The 26,866-nt window shown below is 35.8% G+C and overlaps 1 protein-coding gene across 3 annotated transcripts in view; it reads right to left on the minus strand.

Moving 5' to 3' along the window:
- Positions 1-26,866, minus strand: part of MID1 (midline 1) — a 204,517-nt gene that overhangs the window by 28,420 nt on the left and 149,231 nt on the right. For all 3 annotated transcript variants that reach the window (XM_063305086.1, XM_063305084.1, XM_063305085.1), the window contains exon 3: positions 920-1,015. In XM_063305086.1, the coding sequence (XP_063161156.1) occupies positions 920-1,015 (96 nt within the window). The remainder of the gene's footprint in view (positions 1-919; positions 1,016-26,866) is intronic.

Genomic DNA, 26,866 nt, shown 5'->3' on the forward strand with positions numbered 1-26,866 from the left:
CATATATTGTAAACATGTGTAAACAATACTATATTAATAATTGAATTTATTTTTTCCATATGACTGTTGTGGTAAAGTATAAGCCATGTGACACTTAAGGATATATAGCTATAAAAACTAGAACTAAAATTGGAAATAATGCACTTTAATCGTGAAGGTCAAACTTTTTATCTCCAGGGAATCCTGTCCACATTAATCCATCTGTTGAAGAGCCTCTATGTACCACAAAGAATTATGGAGCATAAATTACAATATATAGCTAGTTCATGCCAGGATCTTGTGAAATCTCTTGGGCTCACTTGTCACCATGTATGAATTCCCTTACAGCTGTTCACTGCAGGAAGCAATCTGTATTTCATGCTACTAATTGTTCATTCCTTCTTTATTCCTCCCAGACTTCAAAGAAACCTCCAGAGAATATAATTAAAACATATGCTAACATAAAATAATTGATCGGGGTTACTTCTATTGGTAAGGCAATATATTTTAGAAAAGCAGGAACTCTTTTTTCCTTTATTTCATAATTTAACCATTAAATGAGTTATTACAACAATTAAAATGGTTTTTATGTAATATGCCTTTAATATTTGAAATATTTTGTCTTTTAATGTGAATACAGCACTTTAAAAAAAAGCTTAATGTGTTAAAAAAATAAATACTATTTTATCCAATACAAAATGATATTGTTTTTCCAATAGTTAAATAAATGTCCATGGCATTTACTGGAGTGCTCTATAAAGAAGCTAAAGAAGATGAAATTATCTACTTGGTCCATATTCAACTTCATAATAGGGATATATAAAATAAATACATGTAATATTTTCAAACAGTAATATTACGGTTGTTCTGAAAGTCTGTAAACCAGAATGTCACATATTCAGAAGGAATGGTGAATTAAATATGCTAGATCAGTACTTACCTCCACGTGTTGACAAGTCTGAATTAATTTAGCCAAAAGTGTTTCCAGTTCAGTGTTTCTTTTGATAAGGTTGGTAAGATTACTTTCTAAATTTTGCTGTTTAAAAAAAGAAGAAGAGTTGGTATAGTATTCGGCATCACATAAAGTCCAATCAAGTACAGTACATATAAGAAAAATTATTTGAGAAATTAAAGTCAGTCAGTCTACAAATATTTATTCATTGCTAGGGGGATGATTTGGCTGCAAGGAAGGATTCTACATATATTTGGAGCTCCCATCCTTGGCCTTCTCACATCCTCTCAATTCAATCAGAGTGGCAGCCATAATTATAACCTTAATTAATAACCATAATTATAACAATACACACATACACACACAATGTTTGGAAACAAGCATGCCCAAATCTGTTATACCATTACTCTTGCTTCCATCCACCAAATTCCCATCAGAATAAAGGCTCTATAAGTTCAAGATGCAGATTTGATTTCAGAAAGAGCGAGGGGAAGAAGAAATCAATTGTGCACCGAATCCTTTCACTTACTTGTACTGCTCACCTCCCCTTTTTCACTGAAAAGGGCTATTAATGAGATGATAAATAAATGTAAATAATTTACAAATGCGTTGGTTACATTTGCCTTGCAGTCTGTTTTAAAAGTGATGGATGCACCTTGTTTTTATTCTGCATAACACTTATTCACTGAAAGGGATTATACTCAGTAAAGTTTTTCAGGTTGAAGACTTCAAGTTCATTCTGCATATCCATTTAACAAAAATAGAAGGAGATGATGCCCTCTGTTTGAAACCCTGGACCATCTTTCTCAAATATGGTGACACGCCCCTCCCCCAAATAATTCTCAATCAGCAGCATACCAGGGAACATCGTTTTGAAGAGTTACTTCTTATCACAGAATATCATTCTGGATAGATAATTTAAGCTGACATAAGGAAGATTTAAATAGTTGACCTTTGAAGAAATTGCATTTTCAGATCAGCAGAATCTCTGCTAAAAACGAATGTGTTTTATTGTAGTTATCTGGCCAGTTAATCAGTGCTTTTTCTGAAAATCATTTTTTAAAAATAAGTGGGTTTTCTTAAATTGTTTCCACTGCTCATATCTAGATGTCTTCTAGGGATGAAGGATAATATGAGAACAGTAGGTCAATCACGTTCAAACCATGCACAGTCCTATTAATGAGCTATTTAGTTGGCAGTTAAAAATTATCCAGGAAAAGCTACTGTCAGGATCAACACAAAGCCAGATAGACTACTTCTGGACCCAAGGATCCAGCCATGTGGTGTGAATCAAGCAGTCCTTCTCTACCCTATAAATTTTGGAAGTTTTATAGATGCAGATGGCAAGACATCTTGTCAACTCAATCCTATGTTTTTTGCTTCATTTTTTTTAATGTGGAAGTATCATACGCTGTGGGGCTTTTGACAAATACAAAGAAAGACCTGTTCAATCGAAAAATATAGAGAAACTAAAATGATTAAGCCTAAAATATAGAATCACATGTTTGATTGCCATGCGGTGTCAAAGAAGCAAAGGATGATTATACAAGTAACTGCACCTGTGAACATTCATGATCTTATGAGTTGGCAATAAAACTTGAGATACAATATGTTATCTACAAGGAAGCATCCCAGTTAATGTTGCGATAATGTGTTCATGACATTGTAGAAAAATGCCTTATGGTAAATCTTCTGCGGCTTTCTGTGCCAACTGCAAGATTCAACATTATTCTTGAAGGAGGTTTTACCTACAGAGATCTCAGAAATCCAGCTCAAGGCAATAAACCAATAAAATGCTTAAATCTGAGAAGGAATTTCAGAACATTTAAACAGACACTGTTACAATTATCTATTAAATTATCAGGCTTTCTTTATTTCATTATTTGATTTATATAGCCACCCATCTCACATAAGTGATTCTGGGTGGCTTACAATAAAATGGATAAAAACGATAAAACATAATATACAGTAAAAAACATAGCAGCTGAGTTTCATAAATAACTCTGAACAACATCAAGAGATGGGCCCTATCGCAGTCACGGGGCCTGAGGCCAGGCACAAAACCACGTTTTTAGGGCATCGCAAAAGGCCAGCAGAGTTGTGGCTAACCTAACTTCAGGTGGAATGATGTTCCCTAAGGTGGGTACCACACTTTTTATATTTTAACTAAAGTTAGAACTTTCCATTTGCAAAGGAAACCGCAGAAAGGTATTCAGAGATACAACTGAAGCACTTCCTTTGGAAAGCAGGCATCTAGAACCATCTGTTTACTTGATTTTATATACTCTCTGAAATAAATGGGAGAAAATTTGCTTTCAGTCAACCCCGGCATAATATTAAATATTTGTGGTTAAAACACAACTTTTCTTGGTCCCTCACTGAATACAAATCAAAAAACATAATATTGTATTGTGACAGCTATGAAGTACAGCCAAAAAAGCCTAAGTAGACTTTACCCTTGTGGATTCAGCTAGACAGTTGTGGATGTGCTCAAAATACGTATTATTTCTATTTCTAGGATTTATTTATATTTAAATTTACAGGTTTTCAGCACTGGATTTTGATTAAGCAGTTGAGCACACTATGATTCCAGAGAAAAAGAAAAGATAATAAAAATATATAACATTACTATTATTTATTTTAAGATATAACTCATATGATTTATAATGTATTGCATTAAACTAGTAATGTAATACGTACGGAGTATGTGCTGATGATACTAGCTTCTAGATTTGTTTTCTTCTGATCAACTAATTGTAGGCTCCAGTTAGCTCCATGTAAGATCTTCTTTCTCTCTCATTCTGTGTGTGTGTGTGTGTACATATATAATTTTTTTACAGAATTAAAAACTACAGAAACAAAGAATTAAGAAAAAAGAAAAAGATATTTGTTTGTTTGTTTATTTATTAACTTTTGCCACCGCCCCCCCCCCAAAGGGGGACTCTGGGTGGTTTACAGCAAAGAGATTTTTACAACAAAGATATGAAAAGATAAAAGAGAGAGTCAAAGACAGTAAAGATTAAGAAAAGAAAGGAAAAAAGAAAAAGAAAAATATCTAAATAAGCGATTTCCGATCTTCTTTGGAGCAGTTACAAACATAATTATTACCATTTACATCCTCCAGAATTGCATATCATAGTTACCTTCTTCCCTTAAACAACCTGTTTTAATCAGTAAATCCTGAAATCATCAATTAATTTTGTCCATTTGCGGCAAAAAAGTCCATAAAGGGTTTCCAGTCTTTTATGAAAGTAGTTATTGTTCCTTTCCTAATCAGACAAGTCAATTTGGCTTTCTCAGGAAGTTCTGCCATCTTCACCATCCAGTCCTTCATTGTGCGTATTTCTGTATTTTTCCGTTTTTGTGCATATAATAGCCTCACTGCAGTTACCATGTATAAAACCAATTGTCCATGAATCTTTTCTAGTTGACTATCCATAAGTCCTAGTAAAAAAAGCCCTGGTTTTAACCAAGTTAAATTTTAAAATTCTCTGCATCATCATATATATTTGTTTCTAATTTTTTTTTTTGCTTTTTCACAAGTCCAGCATGCATGGTAAAATGTCCCTTTGTGCTTTTCATATTTCCAGCAACAGTTAGAAGTACCTTTATACATCTCTATATGTACTTTATACATAGTCTCTCTGGTAACAAATACCAAATGATACATCATTTTATAGGAGTTCTCTTTTAAGATGCAATATCTTCTCAGAAACGTTTATAAACAGTATAGAGGAAACATGCAGAGCTTCTGGAATTCTTTCCAGCATTTTTATAAACAGGACCCTAACAGAAGTCTGTATTTTCTTTTGCGAAATGAAGGAAAGGGTTGCATTTCTGTGATATACTGTACATTTCTGCCCTTGCCTTGTGTTGCATCTGTGGTTGTGTGTATGTTTGCCCTGGGAAGCATGGGAAGGGCTACATGCACTCTGGTCTGGGACATGTGGCAAGGAGAGAGGAAAAAGAGAGTCTTAAATGGAACCATCAGTAACTGTCTAATTGCCTTAATACAGGAAAGCATTAAGGGATTTTTTTCTGTATTTTCTACAGCCCCTTCTTCCAAAGACAGATTGAGATAATTTATCGCTTCCCCACTGCCCAAACTTGGTTCTGTTTAGTTTACAGAAAGTTGTCCTGATGATGGACATGCATAGTAATGGACACCTGCATTTTGTTTCCAACATTCTGTTGAGTTGGGAACAATAATGGGGTATTTCTGTATAACAGATCAATCACACAAATATATTACATATAACATGACAAAAATTGGCCATACTTAAGGAAATGGAATTATTTGAATCCGAGAGTCAAAGAAAAGGGGATGAAGGGAGCTAGAGAGCAGCAGTATTTCAATACGGGAATACAGATGAGTTGGGGCTTTTTCTCCGGAATAATTTTCTCTGTGGCATCCAGCCACATCCTGCCCATTTTCAAACTCCATCTTTCTTTTACTAGCTTCTTTCCTCACACCAAATTTTGTCTAGCTCTGTTTTGGTTTTGGATAATTATCCTACTGACAGACAAAGTCCCAATTCCTTTATATAATTATTTTCCAGCATTCCATTGGGTTGGTTAGGGAAAAAAAAACTGCACACCATTCTTTCCGCTTGTTTTTTTAACGCCAGGGAATATGGGTCACTTAAAGTCCTGGCTTTCTTGGGAAAATTTATTCCTTGCAAATGAGGCAACACATCAAATTCCAGATACAATGTAGATAAAGGGAGATTTTCCAAACTTACTCAGTGATGGTTGATGGATCTACTTTCTATTTTCATACTTTATAAATGCATGCTTATAGTTATACAAGAGCTTTCACCCTGTATTTTCTTTCTTCTTACTATAAATGCATGGACAAATGATCATTAAACAGCCACGTGATGCTTGTAATGAGGAGGGGTATGGCACAGGAAAGTATTTGTGTGATATTTAGCATGTCTGGTGGCTTTCTAAAGCAAAAGTGGGTATTTAAGAAGAAAATCACCAACAAACAAGATGGGAGCACCTCCCTACACCCTCCCAAATTCTGAATTAAAAATTTTCACTACTTCCTATTTCCATTGTTCCAACGTCATCCTCCTGATGCTTTAAACAGGACAAATAAAACTGGAACAAATGATTGGAACATCATAACTTCAATACCACTTATATTACTACTTACTTTATTTAAAAATAGAAAAATACACACTTTTTCCATCATATTTGTTTCCTGCCCTATTTTTAATATTTTCATGGTATAGCTATAGAAATACAATAATGAATCCATTCAATCATCACAAAGAGAACTTTATGAAAATTATATATATATATATTTAATGCTTACAGTTTTTAATGCTTTAAATCATTTTTTAATCTGACCATAGAACTCTGAATACTGGACAGTAAACTAATTTCCATCATGGTTCAACATTTAACTATGAGTTACTGTAGAGAGGTTTACAAGTGAGGAACACCATATCTAGAAATGAAAACAAGTCTGCCCTATAGCACCAAGGATGTGATAATCCTTCTTATGGATAGAATGACTAGATTTCCTATTATTTCTAGCTAACGTGGTGCAATGAGATTCAGTAATCAGGGTCAGCAAATATAAGCATTAGTTTGAGGAAAGCTTTTTCATATGGAAAAAGATAGTAACATTCTGTTGGTACTATACATCTTCTAACTGATTTAAATATTGGATGAAAAATCTGCCATAAAAACTAGCCATTTTATTTTCACCAGTGTTAAAATGTATTTGATATTAGTGTTTGATTTTACATTTCTGTATAAATGTAACATCAGTATGTTACAGTAACATTTAGTAACACAGAACACAAACTGACAGAACATTGGGCAACACCTTCAGACGATAAGAAATAATCTTCTCCAACATTTTTTTTGTCTGTAAGATTTCCAGATTGTTTATAATTATCATATAATCAATTTGACAAAGTTGTCATGCATTGTTAAATGCATGGGAGCAAAATGAATCATCTATTGTTACTATTGTTTGTAGACTTTCATATATCAACTTGAAAGACTGAATGGGACACCCATCTATGTTTGTATGTATGCACCACGCATCACTGGGTTTCCATTTTTCTGTAACATTAACTTCTATAAATCACTTACAACAATGGATATGCATTATAAAGACAGGATAGAACTATTTATATAAACACAACTGTATATACACAGAAGAAAGTTTCAGATCTTCAAGTGGGATACAGTAATGTCAAGACAGTACTAGCAAATGGTTCTGCTTCTCATTTTTATTAAATAAGGGATACATTTTAACTTCTAGTTCTATTTACGTCCTATGGATAGAACTCCCAAAGAATTGTGGTGTTTAGATTATCTATATTAGTGCTGTTCAATACAGAGTAATACAGAGTAAAAGAGGTGATAACAAACCCAATGGAAGAAGACTGGTGAAAGAAAAGTGCAATATATTATCTGTACCTAAAAAATTACACTCTGACAATTTTGTTTATTAATTTCACACATCTGGTTAAAAGATAAAGAGGTATACCCACACACGCACACACATATCTGTAGATGCATATTCCTTTGAGTTTTGGCAGGTGCCAACTTATGATAGAATTTGGACCAGAAGCTAAGCAGGGTCAATTCTGGTAAGTACTTGGATGGGAGATCTCCAGGATTTGAAGATTAAAGGTAGCCTGGGAAAACATTGACAAAACATTTCCATATTGCTGCCAAGAAAACTACATGAAACTAGTCCATGTAGTTACCAGAAGCTGAGCTTCACTTGAAAGAGACTTTATCTTACCTCTTTGAATCAGTCTAATAGAAAAGTAAGCAGCATGCCAAGAACATTATTCAGATCATATTTCCTTATCTTGCTACATGATAGAAACAATTTGAAAACACCACTTCCTTGTACAACTACCTTGATACGTTAGCTTGAAAACCACTGAATGTCTAAACGGAATGCCACATTTGTGCCTGAATATCTCATTTGTATAACTAGATTTTTGGCCATAAGCACTATAGATGAAATCTGCATCTTTAAACTAATGGCAACTTATAATCAAGCATGTCGGATAAATATGAGTTTAAACAGTTCAATCATAGATGTCTATCATTGGAAAATTTGGTATACAACATTGGATTTACTTATAAAAGGCTATAATTAGGCTTAGGCTTTTAAACAGAATAAAATACTATTTTTAAGACTGGATGGTTGGAATAAGTAGATTACACTACTGCTTTTAAAACATGATTTAATCTTATACCACAGGTTTATTACAATGAACACAATGTTTAGAGAAGAAAAAGGGCAATATAAAAAGAAAAGGAAAAAATATAAAGCCTCAACGGAGGCACCAAATATGGAAATGTAATATGGTATATGCAGTATAGTTCAACTAATTGTTTTTAACATAAAGCATGTCTTAATAGAAGCTTATTGTTCTTTAGGTGAGTACTTATTGTTTAAATAAAGGAATGTTGGGATTTCAACTTGTAAGAGGCGTATACCATTTTTCTGTAACTTTTAATTTAAGAAACAAAGATGGCTATTTGTTCTCTGATCACCTGAAAGTATTCTGCAAAAAGTGTAAATTTTGTTGTAGAATGGTCAGGGCCTTATTCCACAATATTTTCTGCTAAAGAATTGGGGCTAATACCCTTTGGTATAAATGGGTAATAGAAATATAGAATCATAGAACTTGAAGAGTCATTTAAGCCACTGAATCCAGCTCCTGTTCCTTGTAAAATGCATTCCTGACAGACAGCTGTCTAACTTCAGCTGGAACATATTCAGCGAAGGGAAGCCCAGCATTTCTCTACTGTAGGTATGTGGCTCTACCATGCAAATGTTCTTACTTAAGAAAGCTGTAACATTTTATCTGAATCAGCATTCCTGTAACTTAAGTTTATCAAATCTCGTGCATTTTGGAGTGACAGAGAACAAGTCTTGAAGTTTTCTGTATGTCTCCTTTTAGGTATTTAAAGAGTGATATCAAATTATTCTCCTCAGTTTCTTTCTTAAAGCTAACCATCCCAGGTACCTTCAATTTCTATGAATAGGGCTTAAGTTTCTGGATCTCTGCTAGTTTTTGTTATCCTTCTCTGAACCTGTTCTAATTTCTCTGATTCCTCCTCAAAAGTGGTGCCCAGAACTAGCTAAAATACTTAAGGTTAGGTCTATCAATGCAGAAAAAATTAAATGAGTCTTCCTGTGATTTACTGTTGATGCAGCCACAAATTGCATTTGTCTTTTTTGCAGCCAAACTGTTGACATTTATTCTAATTGTAATGTATCTATTATAAATTAAATATTAGGAAATATTTCATAATCCATTTTCCAATATTTTGGAAAATAATAGCATAAAAAAGACTGAGATTTCTCCTTGCATTTTTATTTTTTCCTGGTCTTTTACACCTCTGGTTCAAAGATATGAATTCACAGGATGATCTTGAAGAAGACACTTTTCACTCTACAAATGTTTACCTGGAAATTAATCTTCTAAAACTGATGTCATTTTCCCCCTTTTAATGGCTTTCACTCAGCGATTCTTCCCTATCTATAGGGGCAAAGGAACAAAGATTAACTAAAGTTATGTCCAACTCTTTTCACACCTGTGTATCCTCACAAGGAGTGAAGACGCAGAACACTGGGGAATCTTCTCAGCATTCTTCAACTGAAGAACAATAACAGTACTTTGGGGAAAGCCTGTGGTTTTTGCTTTTCAGTCATTAATGACCATTCCAAATGTTGCAATGCTGTTCCAAAATGTATGAGAACTTGGCCTGTAACAGATTTATCACCATCTACTTGTACTGTAGCTGAAGAATCAGTTGTACTCTGCCCAGTACTTCTGCATGGCTACTAATATATATCTAAGTACTTTAAGAACCACATCTTCTCAGATTATCTGGATTATGTCCTATGATCAGATGGAGATATAATGTCCCCCCCTCCCCAACTTGCAGAGTTGTAGAGTTTTCCTCTGTGAAAGTTTGGCTGTCTCTTCTTAGCTTCTTCCACAGCTGAAAACAATTTTGTTTAGGCATGTTTTTATTAATTATTCACTATGCTATTTCTGATTTATTTGTTGATTTAATTTATTGGTTGAATGCTTTAATTTTTATTGTAAATTTAACTTTGTTAACTGGCTTAAGTGCTACTTTTACATGGTATTATGAAATATAAACTAATAAGGAATTCATTTATTTGTTAAATTGCTCTTCTAATTTAAAAACTTATATAAAGTTTCTTCCTACAGTCCAAAATAATACTGTTCAGAATGTACCAATTTAGTTTACTACTTAAGAGAATAACAGAAAAGTATTTCTTAACAAGAAAGTTTGGACTGTAGTTCAAACTGTAAGCATGAGTTTAACCCTCTGAGAAATTATATTTCTCTTGTAAACTCATTGTCAGTCTGACTTCAGATTAAACTTAGGTGATGCCAACTGGCAGGCAACCAACAGTTATGCACATTATATAGCAAGAACAACACAATCAGTTTAATATACACAACTGTCTTGTTCAGTTAAATTGAATCCAAGATGTATTAGAGATCACATGAGATCAGGTCTACTGGTTGTATGCTGCTTATTCCATTCCAGCTTCCTATCTAATATGTACTTTGCCCATAACAAAATGTTTCTATTACTGTAATTTTTGATCTTATGTTAGCATTATGGCTTGCTCTTGACACACTTTATACATTTTAGCAATGATGAGTTACACTTATAATATCGTAACATCTTTGTAAAATAATAGCAATGTAGACTTGGAGAACTTAAAAGAGGTAACTCACGAACAGCAATGAAATTAAATGGTCAAATTTAGAGAAAAATGTGGCTGTAACTGTAGCTTCTCTAAGGTGAGCTGGTATTATAAATTTGTTCTTTCCATTTATGTTTCAAGTCAAACCACCATATCCAAAACCAACAGATGCACCGAATTTATACACAGTCCAATTACTGTATAAATATATGCAAACTAGATATTTTTGTGCAAAAATATTCAAATCTTTTTCTAAATATGGGATGGGAAACATTTATGACGTTCTTTAGTGAAGGACTGGCTATCCTGATAAACCCAGTTTCTTTAGTTTTAGTTCATATGACTGTGGCAAGAATTAGACGACCCCAAAGTCAACACAATCACTTTGGAAGCCAATTACCTATGCTGACTGGCTAAATAACCTTATTGGAAGTTCAAAATTTGAGGAGTTCTAGACCTCCACCAGGTTTTCTGCAACTCAAGTATTTAATTTTACATTTTAAATGTAGCAGAGCTTAACTTGGTTTCTGTTACTAGGAAACTACAAGCACCTCTGTAGTGTGAATTTTTATACTTGAGACTAGCTAGCAGCTGATTACAGTGTCCCCTGGATAATAAGGCAATAGAAATATCTCCATCAATCAGTGAGGAAATCCAGCCACTTTTGCAAAGATGCTACTACTTGCAAACAACTGTTCCCCAGTTTCAAAAAGCTTTGCAATTGGAAGAGAAAACTGCAACTTGATGGAAGGAGGTCAATTCACTCTCTAAATGGCCTGAATTCTTGTCTAGAAGTATGCCCTCTGTTACGATGGTAGCAAGGATTTAGATGGGTGACATTACATCTCAATCAAATTAGAAAACAATGCACATGTAGTAATCCATGTAGTTATTACTTACTTGCAAATAGGTTCTATAGGACAGTTTTGATTTACTGTAGATAGATTTTATGCACAGGGAGATAACTATCCACCAATTATATGATAAATAGTCATCTTAATCTACCCCACCACAGGAAAGGAGAACGTAAAGCAAGATGGAAGAAAACCCTTCTGTAACCATGAGGCCAATCTTACCCCAAACCACTTGTAAAGAGAGCGGTGGCTTTCTCACTTCTGCAGAGTGCCAACTGCTATCTTCAGACAAGAAAAATCCTTGACTGCAAAGCTGGAGTACATAGCACTACATTTATTTAACATAATTATGTGTTGAATTATTTGTATTCTAAACAGAATAATCATTATGCTAATTAGAAAGAAAGGGTATGTGCACAAGTGTTTATGTGCCTTTTCACAATTTTTGCAAGCCCACATTTCGCTAATTATTTTAACTCTCAACTTCTCTAATGAGTAAATAGTTCTGTATAAAATATTAAGGTAATGCAGCATAACTATCTGGCAAAATTAAGCTGAGGGTACTTTTCACATGATCCCCTTACGATTCACTTTAACAGGGCAGTTATGAATTATCACAATGGACCAGAATTTGCAGTAAATCTCAGTCCCCCAATTTTACACAGATTCATTTGGAAAACTGATTGGACCCGTCACTGCAAATGTGCAGTTCTCCTTATTTGCACCTAAACCCATTGCTTTTTCCTCTCACCTTTCCCACATTTAAATCGATTCTTTTGACCTGTGCTTCATGGCCTTGAAGCCAATAAATTTTTATTGTTAACATAATTAAGATTTCTGTCCAAAGAACTACTCTCTCTCAGTTTATCACTCACATTATCCTCCTCTCTATTCTCTATTCTCTCCCCTTCTATGTATCTGGATGGACCATCCCCTTTTCTCCCTGACTCAGGACAAAGGTGCTGCTTCCCTTTCATCTCCTTGGAGAAAGTACTGGATAAGGAAATGTCAGAAGAGTTTTCAGTCTCCATTTGTTCTTCTGCTGATGATAACAAGACCTCAACCCTTTCAGGAGTCTCTCTTCCAGTCTAGAGGCTGAAGAGACAATATTCTCTGTGCCCTTCTCCTTGGTGATACAATCCCCTTTCCCTGCCCTCTATGCAGTGTTGGAATGAGTGGCAGCTGCAGAAATTTTACTTATGCAACTGGTTATGTGCTTTGGATTTCTGAGGATAGACGAATACAAAAGGTGAATGATGTGTTTGCCATGCCAACTGTATCCTCCAGGGAATGTCCAGTGTCTGTGTGGCCTTTCCAATAATTCCATACCCAAGCCTCCCCTCTCTCTGGAATCTGCAGAGATTCCAGAATGCATAAGGGGCAGACAGAATACTCTCAAACCAGAAGAAAACAGTGGAAGACTGAGTGTATTTTTAAGGGGGCTAGAAGTTGCTGTTGAAAAGCTTCAGAATCAATTTGTACTATTACAGGAGATGCTCCAATAAATTTGGCAGACAGATTCTTAGGCAGATGTGCGGAGTGGAGAAATTTAATAGAAAGCCAGGTGAATTTTCCAACTACATAGGTCAGGGGGACGTGATGGTCAGTAGAGAACCTGTTGCTGGGCTTGGTGCAATCAAGTTATCTTTAGGAGCCACTAAGTTGCCTTAACCTCTGGAAAAATTAGCAATCTCCTGGGATGAATGACGATTGGGAGGCATTCAGATGCAAGCTAGATTAAAGCTGCATACTCTAAATGGCAAGAACAAAGTGAAGATAGAAACTGAATTATTTTAGGAATACAAATTATATTATTCTAAGGGGACATTTGTTCTCTCACTCTTTCCATCTGTCTGTGAATCAAGGACAAATAGAACTTTCAAAAATATGTCATGAATTGTGGGCACCTGTCAGAAATCAGGTGACTGGGTAACAAATTCCAAAAAAATTATGAATGAACAGACCAACTGTCTTTGGGCAATGGGAAGACCATGGTAGGGAATGAAGTGAGCCATCTCAGAGAAAAGATCAATGAGCACAAAAATGGCATAGAGACCCCTAACATGCAATAGGTCCTTTATACTAAAGTTCAAGAAAATGTATCCTAGTAGGTCTGCCAATATGAAGCTTCATACTGTGACATGTGTGGCATGAAGAAACACAGTTTTTGACATTTGCTCTTATATTAGGCCACCAAAAGGCACAGAAAGGATGATGAGCTGTGTTAAATATTCCAAAATGTGAAGCTGGTTGGCTGCTTTGACAGTTGCAAAACTTCCCTCAAGGAAGAAAGAATATATAGCCAGTCATTATGGAGCAATCTACTCCGTATTTCCAGATAATGGAAGAATATCCTCTGAAAGACATCCATCCTAGTCCACAAGCAAAGCTTCTGCTCTTGCTGAGAATGTATTTGATCAGCTAAAAGAGTCTCCCTTCTTGCTTTAAGAATCTCATGGTGTGGTCAAGTTATTGGCTCTAGAGATTTTATGGCTACAGAATGAAGACTGGGAAAGAGTCACAAGGTAGCTAATGGGATAAAGCATCAGCTTGCTCATTCCATATGCATGGAATATAAGAGATTTGAAAGTCAACATGAAACCAAAATTGTGCCCTCCTGATAGGGCTTTAAGTTCCCTATAAGAACTCTAAGGGGAGATATGAAATCTGAGTTCATGTATATAAAGGGAAGCTACAGAAAAAATAGTGAATTATTTCCATGGTCACAGAAACTAGGAGCAGAAATAATGGATATAAGTTGAAGCTACATAGACGTTTTTTAAATATAAAGAAAAACATCCTGATGGTAAGGTCTGCACTATGATGGAACAGTCAACCAATGGAGATTGTAGGTATTCCATCTCTGGAGGTTTTTAAGGAGACCGGATGGTTGATTTACTTCTCAAGCCTGGTTTAATTGGCTTTCTTGCACACTGCAGAGGGTTGGATTAGATTATCCTTATAGTCTCTTCTATACTGTACTCCAGGAAAAGCTTTGTTTCGTATTCATTACAAAATATACTGTATATAAATTGATGGATTCTTATATTTATTTAGTCTTTTTATTCATAGTTAAATTTAGTTTCCACAATTCTTACTATAAGCACCAACAGCAATATATATGGAGGGAGGTTGGAAGAGTCAAGATGGCTGACAAGCCTTTTGTGTGTGGTATGACATCAATGCATGTACGAAAGTGGTGGGGTTTTGATCATAGTAATGCAATGGCCATCTTGTCTTTTCTTATTTCTCTGTGGATGCCTTTGGGCGCCCATCACGAAGGTGTTTAAACTTACAATACTTTTACTTTTTCCTTGAACAAACTAATTTTGTTCTTTCTACTCACTGACTGAAGCCCACAGCATATTATTTTAAGACAAAATGCAATCCATGATATTTTTGCCAAGAAAACAACATAAATATATTAATATATTAACGATATGTAATTTTATAATGCATTTTATATATTTATTGTTTTACTGAGTATTCTGTTGTAAACCGCCCAGAGTCCCTCCAGTGGGAGGAGATGGACGGTGACAAATTTGATAGATAGATAGATAGATAGATAGATAGATAGATAGATAGATAGATAGATAGATAGATAAGGTCAAGGCTGGTCTCTTGTTTTTTAGTTCTATAAATCTGTTCTATTGTTGCCCTGGAATGTTGTTGTTGTTGTTAAAACTCGGTTCATTCTTAGAATTGTCATTCTTCAACGTTCTCCTAACTTGTTAGGGTAATCTAGAAATTAAATGTCTCAGGAATGAATGAGTTTTGTTCTAATACGCATTTACTAGATTACATCATACTAAGGAGTCCATCCTGTTGAATTTATGGGATAAGTGTACAATAAAATAACCAGTTAAAATAATTAAAATGACAGTTAGAAAGAATTAAACACAAATATAAATAAAACCACAGGAAAATGGAGCAGCATCTTATCCACAGTGTACTCATCTCCCCGCCCATTTCCCTGGGATCCCCAAGCCTGCTGAAAAAATAGGTTTTCAGGGCTTTCCTAAATGCCATCAGGATTGGGGCTAATCTCACCTTGAGGGGAAATGATGTCCCAAAGGGTGGGTGCCACAGCATAGAAGACCCGCCTCCTGGGTCCCGTCAGATGGAGCCATAACATTTACTTAATTTACACTTTCCAAATAAAACTATTCTGTAGGTTTCTGAATTACTCAATAAAAAAATCATACATAACTCAAACTGATATGGAAATATGTTAGAACAAACTTGTGTTGGGAGCAATTTCTATGTTACTGGTCTTACCACCTAAATTCAATCATTTCATATTTGAACCAGGATAGCCTATGGTCTGACACTTACATTTTTCTAATCTATCACAAACCATGAGTCATATACTGTTTAAATGAATGTAAAACAGACTATTAAAGAAAAGTGAGACCAACATGACAGGAAAGAAAATGGATTAGATAGTGAGAATTGGAAAATTTCAAGTATCCTCTATTTCATCTGTATGAAAGATGCAGTGAAATCATCTTGGCTTTAACTTAAAACAACATGTACTCAAACTAGGAACAAGCTTCTTTTGTTACATTGCAAGAAGTGGTTCTGAAGTAGACCAGTTATACGTGCCAAAAACAATCCATAGGGGCTTGTCATTTACAAAGGCTTCCGTAATTGCTTTCAAAGTGTATCGAAGCAGTAAGCCTTTTATTTATTTATTTAGTGCTCATTGAGCACATGATGAAAGGGCAGCCACATTTGCTCTAGGAAAGTCACTTGTCTTCCATCCAGCCTTATTTTCTTTGTTTAAGACATTGAGCACTGTTTGCCAGAGTGTTTGAAGTGATGTAGCCTTAAACTGTGTTTTGAGAGATGGGACAGTGTCTTTGGCTTCAGGCTGACCAGTAAGAAAACTTTCCACAAGCCAATGAGCAGGTCACCCTTTTAAATCCAGGGCAAACAAGATTGCCAAACTGCAAAGGTGCTTTTGTGAAACCACCTATTGTACACCAGCTGCCGATCCGAGCAAGCAGACAAACTTCAGTTGTTCTTCTCCGGCCAAGTCTCCTGGCATGAAAAGCTCATGTTTCATGAGCAGACTTGCATTTTTCAGTCACTACATATGCTTGCAGATAGTGAAAAAAAATGGATAAAGAAGGAAGGGAAGGGAAGGGAAGGCAATTTACATACTGTAAATACATACATACATACATACATTCTAGCATTCCAGCTAGCTTTGGCGAGGAAGGAGAGGAGGAAAGGACGACACCTTTTTGACATCTTTTTTTGCTAATCAGGATATTCATGATGGGAGATAATGTAACAAATGCTTCATTGTTTCCAAAAATGGCACTTTTATTCCTCATACTACATTATCTTGCAAAAAGACCCTGGTCTTGTCCAATTAGTTCAAAAACAAAAATAAAAAAAAAAGAATGTATTCTGAAATGCTTCCTATCTACTCACTCACTTTTAATCTAGGTTGCTCACTGATAGATTAGAAATGAAGGTCACTTTGATGTATGTTTAAAAATATTTTGTTTTATTACCCCAGCCTTATAAATGAAAAAATAGCGTATCTCAGGAAAAGGGCACAGGGAGACTCTGCTGAAAGTTTAGGTTTTCTTAACATAAACAAATAGAGGTATGAATTTGCTTATTTTTATTTTTAAATTTAATGAAATTTACATCAAATATACGCATCAGATACACAACTCAGTACCTTGCAAATGTTCTTGACTTAAACCTCCACAAGCCCTAGGTGGCATGGCCAATGTTAAGGAATTTGCAGATCTTAAAGCATTGGAGATCCCAGGCTGCCTATTCCTACTATATAGTACATTTAAAAAAAAATAGTCATGTCCCACTAAATGTACCGAGAGTGTTTAAGATAAGACATTAAAGTTGGCTTGTCAGATAACTTAAAGTATATTTATTTATTTATTATTCACATTTCTATCATATATAAATGAATCATATTCAAAAGTTTATCACTCTATTTAATAGGATGTTGTTCTGTCACAAGAAAGGAAAAAAGTTGCAGCATATACTCATAAATGCATGGACACAAATACCTGGTCATATGTAATTAACATAATATGGTTCCAACACAATATATTCATTTTCCCACTCAGTGAAGTGAAATTGCTATTAAATCAAACACATTGAAATGTTAGAATTGCATATTTACAACCATAAATCAAAACATATGCTAATAACTAATTTATGCTAATTCATGCACGCCCAACCTAATGACTTGGATGTAATGATATTGGCATTCAAACTTAAACTGAGCTAGATGCCAGGTAAATAGTAAAGGTTCACAGCAAAGTCTTGCTGTGTCTGAATCTGTCTGATATATGTATAATTACAAGTACAGGATACAACTAATTTGTTATTCTGCAACCAATATTTCATTTGCAAACTAAATACCCTTGTTAATAAGTACCTTACAGAAACATAATTACACATTTGTAAACGGATGTCTGATGTTGAAACTACACATAAAGTTTGTTTGTGCTTACAGTCTCAAAAATAATCAGACAAAATGTTCTGACAAAATAAAATATATTTGGTTTATAACATACCAATACCTTTAAAGGCTCTTGGCCTTCATGAGATACTCTGAGGTATCTCTGACTTTTGTTATGATTTTCTTCTTCAGAATTTATCACTGAATTGTATTATTTTTTTAGCTAAGGTTTAGCTCCATTATAAAAATCAAAGCTCAAATATGAAATTAGAATATGGAGGTTATTTTAGGGTAACCTAGATTTAGGCATTTTTAGAAATTAAGAATTTTTAAACTATTGTTCATATTGTTATATCACCTAAATTTAGAAAGCTAGGTCATATAACAATATGCAATAGTTTAAATGTCAAAGTCCTGGAAATTATTGTTTAATAAATGAAGAAATTCTCATGGATTAGAATGGAAAAACATCTGCTCCCGTTATTTTTAATACAGACTGAAATCTTTGCCAGATTTCCGTATCAGAATAAGGCTAAAAGAAGTTGGAAAGCAGACAGTAGGAATTTCTCACCTGTGGCTAATATAGCCAGGGACACCTTCCCACTCTGTTCTACCAGTTGCTCAGAAGACCATTTCCTTTATGTGCCCTTATTAGTGTGCATTCTCTTCAATACACTGGGAGATTCAGCTTCTAATAGCTGTTGATTTTAATACTGGATATGGATTAAGTTATTATCCCCATTAACTAGTTTAGTGTTTTAATAAAGCAAATTCATATCTCAGAATTACCATAGGCAATTAAGAGAGGGGACAAGTTGCATGGAATATTGGTATACCATCTTTGGCCATCAAAATTCTGGAGATCAATAAATGGCAGCAAAGAGATGCAAAAAGCTCTTACTATCTACTGCCATAGAGCGGTCATCTGGATATTTGTACTCCAGGTATGGTACACCTAATAGAAGAGGGACCTACTACTGGATTCATGAAAAAGCCAGGTCTTTATTCATTAATGTTTTATTGAGCAAGGACATTTTCCAGCCTCAAGTAGTGCTTAAAAAGCCTTAGATGTTCAATACAAAAGACCTACATCATTGGCATGAGCATAGCCTTTTGCTCCGAGTAGCCCTGCTACATAATTTGCTTTTATTCTTCTTGCAGAATCGCCAACACCAACATGTCATTTGGAAAACCTGTGATAAATTCATCTTTTCACTTTAAATCTCAGGCAGATTGGGGTTAATAAAGAACAAGTGAATTACACAAAATCCCTGGCTGACCTATTAACTCCACCCTTCTTTCTCTGTTTTTCTTCCTCTTTTGGCAGACTAAATTCAAGCTGTTGCAGCTTGCAGATAGGATAGATTTATACTGAAACAAAAGTTTAGCTTGAGGCCCAATGCTTTTACTAAGACTCTTCTAATTCTGCTCAGGATAGGAATGTGCACTTCCTAAGTATATAATTTTCCTGGCTTCATTCAGTCTTGAAAGAAAAATATAAAGGGCACAACCCTATATAGGTAGGATACCTAGGGATAAACCTAGTTAGCTTGTATGACTTCTTCATAAATACAGTAGACATTATACAACTGAAGTATAATTAAGTTAATACTTGGAATAGTATTCATTTAGTTGATGTTAAAGAAGTATATGAGTGATTTTAAAAATATTATTCTTTATCAGGAAATCACACTTTAATATAGCATTTTTAAAAATTTCATTTACCTATAAAATGCATTGTTTGGGATATAGGATATGTGATTTAAGTACACGCAGAAAGAATGTTGAAATTTCAGTATAACTCAGCAGTGTGATGTGAAAAAGACAAACACCATTTGGCTTCATTAATAGAAGCGTAAGTTTGAAACCATAGGAACTAATTATTACTTTGAATATTATTTTATTTCTATATCTTTCTTCTTACCCCCTCTTTGTATATAAAACACAGATTTATTTATGTATCTGTCCACTCAGAAGCTCTTCCAGACTTTAGTTAATATAACTGAAGTGTAATAGCCATAATTATCACCTGTGGCGTTACGCCAAAAATAAATGGGAAGAGTTAAGTTTATGCATACTTGGGTACATCTGAACCACATTCAGAAGCAGTACATGGTATTCAATCAATGCAAAACATAAAAAAATATGGTCTTTCTTTCGTGAAGTTTTTAAAGGTTTTATCAAACAAGAAAAAGTAAGAATTGCTGTCACAAAATACTCAGGTTTGTTTCAGAAAAGCTAAAGTAAAGAGGATGAAAGAAATGTAGAACCACAGTGGAAAACACCTCTGTGGGAACTTTTGCTTTTCAGTTATAGACAACTTTTGGCAGATGTTAAAAAAAAATAAATTAAATAATGTGGGCTTTGACAGCACTCCAGAATTTTAGAGAATTCCCTTTTGAAGTAAATGTAAGTAAATTTTAATTCCTCAGTAATTATATCTCAAAAATACATAAACAGAGAGGGTTTACACAGTTCTGAATACCTAGTATGGTTGTGCAAATCATTTGCTTTGCTTCACCTGAGTATGTTTTTGTGCATACATACTCAAACCATATACTGTATATACTCAGACATGGGCAGACCCTCAAAATGGTTGATCCAAGCCTTAGAGGAAATATGGATCTTCATTGTTTTGAGCTGTCAGTTCAAAGGGCCCCTCCAAATGGTTTTACAGTCATAGTACTTACTAATATGCAAAGCTACACGCAATCAGAACTCATATTTTTGACTCTGATACTCCTTATAGAAATTAGTAGTCAACTCAAGAGGGATATTGTAGTGAAATACCAACTCTGATCTTCAGCAAAGGATTGTTACCTTATCGTGGTGCTGGAGCTCAATGATGCCATGACCTAAACCGTGAAGGGCCACCCAAGATGGGAAGGTCATGACAGAGAGGTCAGAGTAAATGCGATCCCTGGGGAAGGTAATGGCAACCCACCCCAGTATTCTTGCCGTGAAAACTAAATGGATCAGTACAACCAGAGATATGTCGGTATATCATCGGAAGATGAGACCCCCAGGTCAGAAGATGGTCAAAATGCTACTGGGGAGGAACAGAGGATGAGCTCAACTAGCCCCAGACGTGATGACGCAGCTAGCTCAAAGCCGAAAGGATGGCTAGCGGCCGACGGTGCTGGTGGTGAACGGCGAATCCGATGTTCTAAGGATCAACACACCATTGCAACCTGGAATGTAAGATCTATGAGCCAGGGCAAATTGGATGTGGTTATTGGTAAGATGTCAAAATTAAAGATAGACATTCTGGGCATCAGTGAACTGAAATGGACTGGAATGGGCCACTTCACATCAAATGACCACCAGATCTACTACTGTGGACAAGAGGACCACAGAAGAAATGGAGTAGCCTTCATAATTAATAGTAAAGTGGCTAAAGCAGTGTTTGGATACAACCCAAAAAACGATAGAATGATCTCAATTCGAATTCTGGGCAAGCCATCTAACATCACAGTGATCCAAATATACGCCCCAACCACAAATGCTGAAGAAGCTGAAGTAGAGCAGTTCTATGAGGATCTGCAGCACCTACTGGACAACACGCCTAAAAGAGATGTTATTTTCATCACAGGAGACTGGAATGCTAAGGTGGGCAGTCAAATGACACTTGGAATTACAGGTAAGTATGGCCTGGGAGAACAAAATGAAGCAGGACATAGGCTGATAGAATTTTGCCAAGACAATTCACTCTGCATAACAAACACTCTCTTCCAACAACCTAAGAGACGGCTTTATACATGGACCTCACCAGATGGACAACACCGAAATCAGATTGATTACATCCTTTGCAGCCAAAGGTGGCGGACATCTGTACAGTCGGTAAAAACAAGGCCTGGAGCTGACTGTAGTTCAGATCACGAACTTCTTCTTGCACAATTTAGGATCAGACTAAAGAGATTAGGGAAGACCCACAGATCAGCTAGATATGAGCTCACTAATATTCCTAATTCCTAATATGCAGTGGAGGTGAAGAATCGATTTAAGGGACTGGACTTAGTAGATAGGGTCCCGGAAGAACTATGGACAGAAGTTGGCAGCATTGTTCAGGAGGTGGCAACAAAATACATCCCAAAGAAAGAGAAAACCAAGAAGGCAAAATGGCTGTCTGCTGAGACACTAGAAGTAGCCCAAGAAAGGAGGAGAGCAAAAGGCAATAGTGATAGGGGGAGATATGCCCAATTAAATGCAAAATTCCAGAGGTTAGCCAGAAGAGATAAGGAATTATTTTTAAACAAGCAATGCACGGAAGTGGAAGAAGACAATAGAATAGGAAGGACAAGAGACCTCTTCCAGAAAATTAGAAACATTGGAGGTAAATTCCAGGCAAAAATGGGTATGATCAAAAACAAAGATGGCAAGGACCTAACAGAAGAAGAAGAGATCAAGAAAAGGTGGCAAGAATATACAGAAGACCTGTATAGGAAGGATAACAATATCGGGGATCGCTTTGACGGTGTAGTCAGTGAGCTAGAGCCAGGCATCTTGAAGAGTGAGGTTGAATGGGCCTTAAGAAGCATTGCTAATAACAAGGCAGCAGGAGACGACGGCATCCCAGCTGAACTGTTCAAAATCTTGCAAGATGATGCTGTCAAGGTAATGCATGCTATATGCCAACAAATTTGGAAAACACAAGAATGGCCATCAGATTGGAAAAAATCAACTTATATCCCCATACCAAAAAAGGGAAACACTAAAGAATGTTCAAACTATCGAACAGTGGCACTCATTTCACATGCCAGTAAGGTAATGCTCAAGATCCTGCAAGGTAGACTTCAGCAGTTCATGGAGAGAGAATTGCCAGATGTACAAGCTGGGTTTAGAAAAGGCAGAGGAACTAGGGACCAAATTGCCAATATCCGCTGGATAATGGAAAAAGCCAGGGAGTTTCAGAAAAACATCTATTTCTGTTTTATTGACTATTCTAAAGCCTTTGACTGTGTGGACAAATTGTGGCAAGTTCTTGGTGGTATGGGGATACCAAGTCATCTTGTATGCCTCCTGAAGAATCTGTATAACGACCAAGTAGCAACAGTAAGAACAGACCACGGAACAACAGACTGGTTTAATATTGGGAAAGAAGTACGGCAGGGCTGTATACTCTCACCCTACCTATTCAACTTGTATGCAGAACACATCATGCAACAAGCTGGCCTTGAGGAATCCAAGGCTGGAGTTAAAATCTCTGGAAGAAACATTAACAATCTGATATGCAGATGATACCACTTTGAGGGCTGAAAGTGAAGAGGAACTGAGGAGCCTTATGATGGTGAAAGAAGGAACTGCAAAAGCTGGCTTGCAGCTAAACCTCAAAAAAAACCAAGATTATGGCAACCAGCTTTATTGATAACTGGCAAATAGAGGGAGAAAATGTAGAAGCAGTGAAAGACTTTGTATTCCTAGGTGCAAAGATTACTGCAGATGCTGACTGCAGTCAGGAAATCAGAAGACGCTTAATCCTTGGGAGAAGAGCAATGACAAATCTCGATAAAATAGTTAAGAGCAGAGACATCACACTGACAACAAAGGCCCGCATAGTTAAAGCAGTGGTGTTCCCTGTAGTAACATATGGCTGCGAGAGCTGGACCATAAGGAAGGCTGAGCGAAGGAAGATCGATGCTTTTGAACTGTGGTGTTGGAGGAAAATTCTGAGTGCCTTGGACTGCAAGAAGATCCAACCAGTCCATCCTCCAGGAAATAAAGCCAGACTGCTCACTTGAGGGAACGATATTAAAGGCAAAACTGAAATACTTTGGCCACATAATGAGAAGACAGGACACCCTGGAGAAGATGCTGATGCTAGGGAGAGTGGAAGGCAAAAGGAAGAGGGGCCAACCAAGGGCAAGATGGATGGATGATATTCTAGAGGTGACGGACTCGTCCCTGGGGGAGCTGGGGGTGTTGACGACCGACAGGAAGCTCTGGCGTGGGCTGGTCCATGAAGTCACGAAGAGTCGGAAGCGACTAAACGAATAAACACCACCACCAACTCTGATATTTATGTGATGTTCTCAGGAAGAAATCACATTTCTCTCTATGGCAGCAGATTAGTAATATGCAATATACAACATAATCCCATTTTATATGGCAACCTAAGTTAGTGTTTTCATTAGAGCGCAAGAATGAATGAATCTATATGTCTATGTGTGTGCATGTGTGTGTGTAATTAATTACCCTTTCTTATCTTTCTACATATTAAAACTATAAAGGAACAAGTTTTGGAAAAAAATTAGTCCTTAAGTCTGTTATTATAAGAACAGCCAGACTTTGCTTTCCTTAATGAAAGAGAACATCAATGTACAAGATGGTCAGAACAAAATAATGTGCTTATTTGTTCAAATTAGCCGTGATCTATTGAATTTTTAAGTTGCATGTGATTTTAACCAATGTACCATTAGGCACAGTGAAAAATTAACAGTGCCCTTGGTGCTTTCTGAACCTTGTTTTCTTGCAGATGTTTCATTGCCATACTAGGCAACATCTTCAGTGCAAAAAGGGAGTGGGCCTTGCTCTCTGTTCATATACCTTGGTTTGTCCTACTTGTGTTGGTGGAGGTGTTGTTCTCTCCTTAGGAGTTCCTTGATTGGACTGTTGTTTGCCGCTTGGTTGACTGAGTTAATAGTTCCTTAATTAGGGTATATTGTGCTGTTTGATTGTTCCTCTGGTGTTAATCCTGGTGTTAATCTTTGCATATCTGGGTGTTGATTGCTGGTGAGGAAGTGTTGTGGTCTTTTGGCTTTTCTATTGTCCTCTTTTGAATGGTATGTAAATGTTGTTTACCTCTACGTGTCTGTTGATGGCTGCTTTCTCTTCGACTGGCAAAATTAACAGTATGGGCCGGTTCTTGTCTGAACTTGGAAGCTAAACAGGATTGGCTACTCAGGAAATATAGAAGTTGGAGAAGCGGGAAATTGAAAAACATTCCTGAAGAAAGTAGTGAAAACCAGTTAAAGTTTATTGTCAAGAAAACTTCACTTGAGGGGCTCTTTCAACTTTCCCACTTTACACTTTATTGCTTTGATGGGAAAGCATTTTGTTTACATGTTTTAAGACTTGTAGACCTGATCATTCATCAAACTAAAGTGTATGAAAATGCAGTAGGATCCTACATTCCCAATCAGTTAAAATACCAGTTCATTTGAGCTCATTTCTGTATGTTTATATCACCGACTAAAATTAGTAATTATTATTTATTTTATATCCTGCCTTTGTTATTTTTTTAAATAACTCAAGGCAGCAAACATACGAAATACTCCTTCCTCCTCCTATTTTCCCCACAACAACAACCCTGTGAGGTGAGTTGGGCTGAAAGAGAGTGACTTGCCCAAGGTCACCCAGCCTAAGGCAGGACTAGAACTCACTGTCTCCGGGTTTCTAACCCACTAGGCCAAACTGGCTCTCTAATACTTTTATTATTTTATTATTTATTATTTTATTTTTTTATTTTTATACTCTCTAATACTTTTCTCATTGTTTCTCATTTGGTTATTTGAAGGTAGGAACAAATCAGGAGAGCAATGGCATGTTTATTTAATTTAAGAATATCTTGGATAGTTTACATTATGATTGTTGCTAAATTCTCAGGAAACTCTATACTGAGTCAACAATTCAGTTCAAATAGGAGCTAGTCCCTGCAGTTTTCGTGGCAAGATTTCAGAAGTGGTTTCCCATTGCCTGCCTGGGTGACTGGCCCAAGGTCACCCAGCTGGCTTTGTCCCTAAGGTGGGACTTGAACTCTCGGTCTCCCAATTTCTAGCCTGAAGAACCACCACCCCAAACTGGCTCTCATACTAGCCATAGGATTGTTATAATGCATTCAAATTTTTGTGCTAAAAGCATTGTGGACCACAGCCCTCAGACATTCACGCCAATGCCTCAGTAAGACTAATATATTAATATTAATCTAAATGACTGTGCTATAGGAACCAGCAGAAACACTATAAAACAACATTGAATTCCTGCATTTGAGCAAGGATGTGCTTACAAGGGGAATTCCAAACAGGAGATCTCCAGACCAGATTCAGAACTGCTGAAGGTAGAGGGTCCTTCAGCAAAGAGGTAGTGGAAAATGGCAATCAAAGAAAATCAGTCAAAAGCATCTTGCGAGAAGGGGATATTATAAGGAGCGTACTAAGTGACGCACAATATTGTAAGCCTCCTATATATTTGATATTTAAGGAATGGAAAATTCAGGACAATGTGCTGCTGCATACAAAAACAAGCTTATCATACCTAGCTTGTGTTTTGTACTAGACTATTAATGACTATCATAAAGTGATATACAGTAAGTAAACCACTTTCTGAAAAACTGCATATTACTAAATCTAAGAACAGTAAATCTGCAATCAAACAGTTTGTTGCAAGTATAGTCCATTGAGAAATACAATAATTTTCAGCATAGACCTTAATATAATTTCTATAGTTTACAATAGAAATTATGGAAATTTCTATTCTATTCTATTTTAATTTCTATAGTTTACAAATATCACCACAGCCCTATAGATAAGGGTTGATAAACACATCTAGAGAAACATAACTTTATTCAGGAGGACTATGTTGAATAAAGAGTCAGTTGTGATTTCTTATATTTTTTATCTTCTTAGTTTATAGAAAATATTTCATAGTTTTATGACCTCATTTCCCTTTCAACCTCATATGCCAGATGTGACTCAGACAGGATGTGAAAAACAAATAGTTTAATCTATTCAGATTTGGCTTCTTTGCAATAGAATATGCCATTTTACAGGAAACCTAGTCAAATCATGAAACATTTTAAAATTTTACCTAAACTATATAATTTCCTAAGTAATTAAAATTTTAATTTAAATAGAATTCTCAAATGAACAGTTATAGTGTTTCCATCAGAAAGC

This window comes from Candoia aspera, chromosome 5, assembly GCF_035149785.1.
Source record: "Candoia aspera isolate rCanAsp1 chromosome 5, rCanAsp1.hap2, whole genome shotgun sequence".
NCBI lineage: Eukaryota > Metazoa > Chordata > Lepidosauria > Squamata > Boidae > Candoia > Candoia aspera.